The sequence below is a fragment of the Myotis lucifugus genome, unplaced genomic scaffold (assembly GCF_000147115.1).
Source record: "Myotis lucifugus unplaced genomic scaffold, Myoluc2.0 scaffold_119, whole genome shotgun sequence".
Taxonomy (NCBI): Eukaryota; Metazoa; Chordata; class Mammalia; order Chiroptera; family Vespertilionidae; genus Myotis; species Myotis lucifugus.
This window is the reverse complement of record NW_005871167.1, coordinates 3,346,244-3,354,751: the sequence shown is the minus strand read 5'-3', so window position 1 is coordinate 3,354,751 and position 8,508 is coordinate 3,346,244. Positions and strand designations below refer to the sequence as shown.

General features: G+C 58.0%; 2 protein-coding genes across 3 annotated transcripts; both read left to right on the top strand.

The window, feature by feature from the left end:
• The first annotated feature begins 699 nt into the window (after positions 1-699).
• Positions 700-4,844, top strand: MYL6B (myosin light chain 6B). The gene is made up of 8 exons (XM_006093657.3): positions 700-841; positions 2,126-2,348; positions 3,060-3,087; positions 3,294-3,437; positions 3,667-3,840; positions 4,350-4,427; positions 4,573-4,610; positions 4,743-4,844. Exons 1-7 carry the CDS (start codon positions 759-761, stop codon positions 4,599-4,601), a joined length of 759 nt encoding a protein of 252 aa, XP_006093719.1. The 5' UTR covers positions 700-758; the 3' UTR covers positions 4,602-4,610; positions 4,743-4,844.
• A 155-nt stretch (positions 4,845-4,999) lies between these two features.
• Positions 5,000-8,212, top strand: MYL6 (myosin light chain 6). Of its 2 annotated transcripts, XM_006093655.2 has the most exons (7): positions 5,000-5,207; positions 5,449-5,476; positions 6,273-6,416; positions 6,641-6,814; positions 6,908-6,985; positions 7,275-7,319; positions 8,018-8,212. In XM_006093655.2, the coding sequence occupies exons 1-6, from the start codon at positions 5,205-5,207 to the stop codon at positions 7,301-7,303; spliced, it is 456 nt and encodes a 151-aa protein (XP_006093717.1). In that variant the 5' UTR covers positions 5,000-5,204; the 3' UTR covers positions 7,304-7,319; positions 8,018-8,212. The 2 variants fall into 2 exon arrangements, with proteins under 2 accessions (XP_006093717.1, XP_006093716.1); XM_006093654.2 differs by lacking the exon at positions 7,275-7,319 and having other exon boundaries at positions 5,001-5,207.
• Positions 8,213-8,508: the final 296 nt, after the last annotated feature.

Below are 8,508 nucleotides of genomic sequence, written 5' to 3'. Positions count from 1 at the left end.
CTGCTTGCCTTCCCTGGGACTGCCCTGTGTTGGTGGGTCTCCAGGGGTATCGGCTTTGGTGCTTTCCCTGGTGGGCAGACCCCTGGGGATGTGGGCCCAACAAGTCCCAAATTTATTGCCAACAGTCTTAGTCCAAGTTCTTCATAAGTCGTACATGGTATTTCTGTAACACTAGGGGGTTTTACTGATTTATTCTCTTCCTTAGTCCTGTTAATCCCTAACTACAGGGAAAAATCCCCACCTGGGGAAACAACCTTTCTCAGGGAGGTGGTTCTGGTTGTAACACATAGCGCTAAGAGGGGGAGCAAACATATTAAGAACAGTATGCCATATACGCCAGGTCCCTTGAAACATATGCTGTGCAGATGTTTCTTCCCTGCAGCGACTGTCAAGCAGCAAGGGTGGACCGGCCTCTGGCAGGCTCTGTTCCCTCTACTAAATGGTAGGCGGAAGCTAAAGAGCCTGCACCACTCTCGCCAGGGCTTCCTACAAGCTCCCCTCCCGCCGGCCGCCCACGCCACGCGGAGGACTCTGCGCTCAGCCAGGGGCGCATCCTGAGGGCCCCCCACGGGTTTAGGTCAGGGGTGAGGATTGCCAATTGCTCACTGCCTTTCAGTTCCGGGACAGAAATCTCGCCTGAAAGGACTTGAGTCACTCACCGCAGCCTCAGGCCGGAAGTCACCTTCCCAGCGTCCTTTTCGAGCTGCAGAGCCGCGGCTCCGGGAGCCCGCGGGCGCGCGCGGACTACAACTCCCGACATGCTCGGGGGCCGCGGAGTTAACCCCTCCGGGGCCGCGGCCGCCCTGCGCCCCGCCTCCGTCCCTCACCTGGATCCTGCAGGGTGAGTTTTGCAGAGCTGGGAAAGGACCCCCCTTTACTTAAGTCGTGTTTGTGTGTGTGTGTTTGTGTGTAATGTATTCCACAGAAATGATGCTGATCTTCCTGAAATGGGACAATTTGCAGTAATGAGGTTCAGACGTTTTTGGGTGTTTTTTTTTTTTTGGTTGTTTTTGCGAGTGGAAGACAACAGCTACTCTGTGAACCACAGGGCCTAAATGGAATCACTACTGTCTTCCTCAGAATGCTACCCAAATCCTCCCCTTTCTCCCCAGAGCAAAAGTAGCCAGCAACCCCTCCCCTCTCCCTAAGGCCCCTGGCTTGGACCCTTCTCCTGTGCCCCCAGCAAGGTGTCATCTGGCACCTGATCCAAGGATTTTGTTATCCCTCCGGTTGGGGCGAGGGAGGACCTCCCACATCCTGTTGGATTAGAGATTTTAGAATTTAGGCCCTTTGTCTCTCTGAGCCCGCCCGTCCCCTCAGGGTGCCACCAGGGAATCCTGTAGATTCGGCAGGCGCCCTACTTTTGTCTGACTTGAATGACTGATGGTTTAAGGGTTTCTTCCTTGGGAGTGTGGGTGGTGGGTGTTAAACTGGTCGTTGCCCCCTCCCCCCCGCCCCCCAACTCCATGGCACAGGAGCCAGTGGATGCGGGTCACAGTTTTCTATTACTATCCTTTGTCTATATTGTGCACAGTTCCAGTTCTGGGCCGGGAGGGAGGAGGACAGTAATTACAAGTATTGGGGATTACTAGGCTGTTCGGGGTCAACTGCCCCCCCTCCTCATCCATGGTCCGAGGGGAGTGGTGAGGATGCTTGTTTTTTTTCTCTACCTTTTCACTGCCCCCAGACTCCACTTTAACTATGTCAGTTCCCCCGCCCTTCTGCCTCATCTTTCAAGAGTCTAAAGCTGCTAGAAAAAGGGGCTACTCTGAGTCAAGGGGTTGCGGGCCTGGAATTCCTGGATCCCCTTCTCTGCTTCACCCCTATCTCAGTGTCACTAGCAAGCATCCTGTCCTCCCTGGGAGGTTAATTCCCCCATTCTGGGCAGCCTCTGTTTTTTCTTTTCTTTTCCATGGCCCCCAAAGGGCCATTGTTCTGGCCAGCCTTTGGGGCAGCGTAGACAGAAGGGAGGAGGCCTTGGGGCAGGAGTCCTGAACCATGGGAGGCCAGGGGAATGAGAGCAGGCCGGCAGATCTCTCCTCTATTTCACCCTCCCCACCGCCAACTGGCTCCCGGCCTCTGCTCCCGCCCCTTAACATCCCAGACTCCCTGGCTATTTAAACAGAGATGGGTGCCCCCATCGGCACACTGTCCTTTGGCCACCGGACATCATGCCTCCCAAGAAGGATGTTCCTGTGAAGAAACCAGCGGGACCCCCTATCTCCAAGCCGGCTCCCAAGCCAGCAGCAGGGGCTTCTCCAGCCAAGTCCAAGGCTGAGCAAGCGGCAGCTGCCCCTTCAGGCCCTGAGAAAACTTGGGAGCCCCCCATGGATCTCTCCAAAGTGGTGGTGAGTGCCGGAAAGTGAAGAAAGAATTTGGGGGGGTGGTCCAAGGGTGGAATACAGCCTAGGGAATTAGGAGGTATCTAGAAGGTAGGAATCAGTGCGCACTGAAATGATATTGGGGGCTCCCCTGGATCCATCATTTGGAAGCATCCAGGCTTATGACTCTGCTAGTATCTCTGTTGTTCTCCCCATTAACCTGTAACACACGTGTGTACGTACACACGTTCACACACACGGACTCCCCTGCTGGAGGCAGGGACTGTGAGATGGGGAACATCTGGGTTCCCAGGACAGTTTCAAGGTGAAGGGAGGGAGCTACTGCCTGTGTTTAGCTCTAAAGGCCATATCTCTGAACCCCAGGAGGGAAGGCTAAAGAGGACAGACTTGTTAGACAATCACAGCTGGGGGCCAGGAGTAAATTTAGCTTTTGTTCAGCCCCCAGTTATGTGAGGGATGCAGGGCTCAGGGCAGTGGAGGGAGGGGAACAGGTGGCATGGGATTAACCCTGTTCCTAGGAAACCCTCCCCCCTGATAATTCCTCCTCTTGGGATTCTCCCAAAGTCCAGATCTGGGAATGGGACTGAGGTGGCTGGGCTCTCAGCCTGGTCCCTGTGAGCCCCTCCCCAGAGGTAGCTGGCAGTTGGTTGGGAGGAGTGATACAGAGGAATTGAATGAGCCCTGTGATCCCTCCTCACCTGCTCTTTTCGTCCACAGATCCAGTTTAACAAGGACCAGCTGGAGGGTGAGGAGACGTTGGTCCCCTGAGCCCACTGTCTAGGCCCGAGCCCCTGGTCAGATTCTCTTTCTATTCCCCTATTCCAGTCCTCACCTTGAAACCTCCCACACTAGTCCCCTGTTCTGCCCAGCTCTAACACATAGTTTCTCAACTTCCTCTCTGTCTGGGGGTGATGGGACCCTGGTCAACACTGATATCTCTTTATACTTCAGAGTTCAAGGAGGCCTTTGAGTTGTTTGACCGAGTAGGGGATGGCAAGATCCTGTACAGCCAGTGTGGAGACTTGATGAGGGCCCTGGGCCAGAACCCCACCAACGCCGAGGTCCTCAAGATTCTGGGGAACCCCAAGAGTGATGGTGAGGGGACCACTGGAACAGTGGGGCTTTTCAGTTTGGTGGTGGAACAGAGGAATGTTGGTAAGGTGACAAAAGATGCTGAGGTGGGTCTCATGACTTCAAAAACTGTCCACGCAGGGGCAGAGAAACATCCTGAATGTTGGACAGGAGCAAAGCCTTCATGGGTGGGATGGGAGCTGGGTCCTAGGTGACACCGCAGTGACCTCTCCCTCACCTCTTAAACCTTCAGAGCTGAAGTCCCGGCGCGTGGACTTCGAGACTTTCCTGCCCATGCTCCAGGCGGTGTCCAAGAACCGAGACCAAGGCACATATGAAGACTACCTGGAGGGGCTCCGGGTGTTTGACAAAGAAGGGAACGGCAAAGTCATGGGAGCAGAGCTCAGACATGTCCTCACCACCCTGGGTGAGGCTCAGACCAGAACTGTGGGATGGAGAGAAGAGAGTGGACCGAAAAGAAGGCTGCCCAGTAGGAGGAGCCAGGGAGGGATTACTGTCCTGTAGGTCATGGGCAGGAGACTGGGAAGGTCAGAGCCCTGGGGGCAGAATCTGACGGGCTTCTTCCTGCAGAGGCTAAAGTGCGAAGGGGCACAGATGCCTCCCAAAGGGCAGGGGAAGGGAAGAGGTGGGAGATTTGAGGTTCCCTTTTGGAAGAGATGCTGGCGCTCTGTGATCTGGTACTCTCTCTTAGTTTCATTGTGGAAGCTTGCACCTGGTGCTAATGCAGGTGAAATGGAAAGCAAGATGCAGGGACACATTCAAGGCCTTACCGTTACACAAGGAGAGGATTCCTTTGGCTTCTCTTGCTGCGGGCAAATCTCCAGGGTGGGAGGAGGGGAGGTACAACACAGAATAGGGTGGCCTGGTTGGGCAGGGAGGGAAGACAGCGGCTAAAACATTGTGTCTGGGGCTCAGGAGAGAAGATGACTGAAGAGGAGGTGGAGACCGTTCTAGCAGGACATGAGGACAGCAATGGCTGCATCAACTATGAAGGTGAGGGGGCCGAGGAGCAGACGGCACGGGAGGAGGGGCGGCAGGAGGCTCCCGGTCTGCGGTGTGGGCACCCTGGGGCCGGGGCTACCCAGAGTCAGACGACCATCCTCCGCCTGCCCTGAAGCCCCTCTCGCTTCCTCCGCAGCCTTCCTGAAGCACATCCTCAGCGTGTGAGCTCTGCAGGTAGGGCCTCCTACTCGCCTGGGCAGACTAGTCTCCTTCCGGCCCTCCGCCTGGGCACCAAAGCTGGGCAGTGCGTTTTCCTGTTCTACGTATGCGTGCTGGGGTTTGGCAACTTTTCACCTTTTTCCACAGATGGCGTGGGGTCGGACACTGGGCCTCCCGCAGGCGGAAGCATGTTCCTACCACTAGGAGGCCACCTATTGTTTCAAAATAAAGAGACGGTTCCTCCCCTGGCCTCCGACTGCTGCTTTCTTCAGGGCTGGGGGTGGGAGGGAGGGAAGCGAGGGCTCTCCTCTCCCCGATCCGTTCTCCTCCGTCTTCCCGCTGCTCCAAAGGGCAGGTTCCTCGCGCCCCTCCCCACACCATCTACCGGCGCGGTCCCCGTGCCCCAGGTGCGGCTCGGGAGAAATGAGCAGCGGCGGGCCCCGCCCATCTCATGACTAATGTAGCAGGTCATCTGCATAAGCCCCGGCCAGGAATCCTATTGGCTGGGCCCGCTGAGGGTGACGTCATCGGGACGTTCGAAGACTAGGGCTGGGCCGGCAGCCGGAGCCATTACTGCAGGAACGGGTCCCGCAGAGCTCGGCAGCCAAGATGGTGGGGCCCGGGCCTGGGGGGGAGAGCGGGGTTGGGGGCGAGAGGCGGGAAGTTGGGGGTAGGGGTAAAGGGGCCCCGAGGGCCTGGGAGATTGGCGGCAGGGTTGGGAAGTCTGGGGAGTTGTCCTGCTGGGAAGCGAACGAGTCCCCGGCGCGGGGCCGGCGTTGGTGGTTGTGGGGGACGGGGCTGGAAGCTCGGGGTGTGGAGCTCAGCTCTGACCGCCCCCCTCTTCTCCGCGCAGTGCGACTTCACCGAGGACCAGACCGCAGGTAGGCGACGCGCCCCCTGAGGTCGCGCTCGGGGACTCCTCTAGCCCCTGACCCCGCCTGTCCTCTCTTCCGCGCCTCCAGGGGCGCCTCCGGGTTCCTCCTCCTGGAGCCTCCATCTTCTGTCTCCCTCTCTTCCTCCCTCTCCTTCCATCCAGATCTGAGCCCCCGCTCTGGGTGAGTGAGGGTGTGGGCATGAGACAGCTTGGCCGCCCGCTGCCTGCTGCGGGGCGGGAGGGGTCTGCGCTGCTGTGCGCCTCCGACCCGTAACCAGCTTCCGCCCCTTCTCTCCTGACAACTCTCCCCCCCCCCGCCCCCTCCCGCTTGGACTTGTGAGGACTAACACCAGGGGCCCGCTCTTCTGTAACAGCGGGGCCGGGGAGTTGGCGGAGGACACTTTCGCCGAACGGCGAGGTGGGGAGTGGCCGGAGGCTGCCCCGGCCCGGCCGCCGCTCCCGCTTCCTTATAAGGACCGGCCCAGCCGGGGCGGCGGCGCATTCCTGCGGGTCCCGGCGGAGGCTGGGCCGGTTAGGAGGCCGGGCCGCGGGGTGGGGCGTGTGTGTGTGTGTGTGTGTGTGTGTGTGTGTAAATGTGTGGCTACTGCCCGGGGGAGCAGGGCTGTGTCCTTACCTGGGACACCTGAGTCGGGAGTCGCGGACTCTGGGTCCGTCCCTCTTAGGGACTTTGGCGCACAGGGATCATATCGGGTTTCCACGATTAAAGTTGAATGGGAACGGACACCATGAGGGTTTGGTTTAGCCCCCGTGTGCCCGGTGCTGATGTGTATCTGGATCCTCAGAGTTCAAGGAGGCCTTCCAGCTGTTTGACCGAACAGGGGATGGCAAGATCCTGTACAGCCAGTGCGGGGACGTGATGCGGGCCCTGGGCCAGAACCCCACCAACGCCGAGGTGCTCAAGGTCCTGGGGAACCCCAAGAGCGATGGTGAGGGTCCTCAGGAACAGCCCCTCAGGGTGGGGGAGGGCCCAGTCCTTCAGCTCAGCGCTCCCTTTGCCTGTGTAGCCCCAAACTCAAGCAGGTCTTGTCTTGACTAGCAAATCCCATGGGTTTCTTCTGCTTGGAGTGGGAGCGGTCTGTTCGGCTGTGACCCTGTGACCCCCTCGGTTCTGAGCACTTGTGTGACTTTCCTCCTGCCTCCTTTATGGCAGAGATGAATGTGAAGGTGCTGGACTTTGAGCACTTCCTGCCCATGCTGCAGACGGTGGCCAAGAACAAGGACCAGGGCACCTATGAGGACTACGTCGAAGGCCTGAGGGTGTTTGACAAGGAGGGGAACGGCACTGTCATGGGTGCCGAGATCCGGCATGTTCTCGTCACACTGGGTGAGGCCCTACCCTTCCTCCTTGAGCCGAGGGCCACCTGATAGACACTTCACCTGTCACGCAGTTCCCACAATGCTCTCCTTCCCTCTGCAGGTGAGAAGATGACGGAGGAAGAAGTAGAGATGCTGGTGGCAGGGCACGAGGACAGCAATGGTTGTATCAACTATGAAGGTGAGGGACAAACTGGAGGAAGCAGCCATTCGGGGCAGGTCAAGTACAGTTTGGGGCTTTCCCTGTCCCTGGACTTGGGCTCCAAAAAGTGCCAGGCAAGAGGCAGGGCCCTGCCCAGCCCAGGAGCGGGAGGCCAGGGGTGTATGGCAGGAAAGGACGGGTCACGTGGTGTGAAGGGGGGGGAAGGAATGGGAAGTAAAATAAATGGAATGTCTATGTCCCCACTGCCTGACCCCTCACCCCATGTGTGTGTCTTGTCTTCACCATTAATGTCTCTTCCTTCCTGCAGCATTTGTGAGGCATATCCTGTCGGGGTGACGGGCCCGTGGGGCGGGTACGGCTCCTCCCAGCCTCCCCTTCTCTAGTTGACCCCTCCAGTGTTTTTCTTCCCCACTTGCTCTCTGGCCCCTGCCCTCCCCCTACTACCATCTGACTTCTGGCATGTTTCTGCATGGAGCTGACTGGGGAGGGGAGGGGTCCTCAAAGAGGAAGACAGCCTGGGGGTGTGGTACCTCCTCTCCTAGAATGGGCTCTGAAGTTTTACTTCTGGGGCCTTAGTGCTGGTGCCTGGGAACCCTGACACCTGTCCCGTCTTGCTTTAGGGGGATCCTTTGGCCCTGGAGCAGCGGTGGTTGGCATAGGGGGGTGGGCTGCCTGCCCCATTGTTCTGCTGTAGCTGAACAGTTCTTCCCCTTCCTTCTGCTGGGCAGCTTGGAGGTACCCTAACCCAAAACTCTGTCTTCTCCTCCTGCCAGTGGCTGACAGTAGCTTTAGGTGTAGTTAAGAACTTTTCTGCCTCTGCTGTGTTCTTGCTGCTCAGGTTGGGTGGGAACTAACAGCTGTTGGGAGGGGAGCTGGGGGCCTAGAGAACTGGTCAGACTCAAGGTGACTCCTCTGCAAACTGACCCCAAGGTTGGTTGCGGCAGGCACGTCCGTTCTTATGCCACCTTCGTGGTCTTAATGGTCTCCTGGCCCCTGGTGGTCCCCTCCCCTGGGCCCTGCCCCCTGGTTTACACTCTCTCCTTTCCACAGAGCTCGTCCGAATGGTGTTGAACGGCTGAAGACATTCCCAGTGTGCCCAGAGCCTTGTGCCTTCCCCTGTGTGAGACTGTATTAGCCCTGAAGGCTTCCCAAGTTCTCTTGTCACAGCACTTTTCCCAGTTTGTATCTCTTGGATGATGTCTGCCATCAGCATTCACCAAATAAACTTGTTTTCTGTGCCCTAAATGCGGTTCTGTTTTCCTTCCTGAGCAGGGTGAAGGGAGAGATAGTCCAGGATCAATGGACCAGGGGCTGGGGAAGAGCCTGTAGGAGCCCTTTGCCTCACTGAAGAAATGCTGACCACATTCATTGCTGCTACAAAGGCCACCCCTTGGGGGATGAGGGAAGCCATAAATCTCTAGGACCAAGGCTGGCCAGCCTTGTTCCAGGCCACATCAGGCTGAGTCCTCGCCTAGCACTCTAGCTCCTTAAATCCAACGCTGACCCTCCCAAGCACTGCAGACCTTTGGTGGGGGAAACGT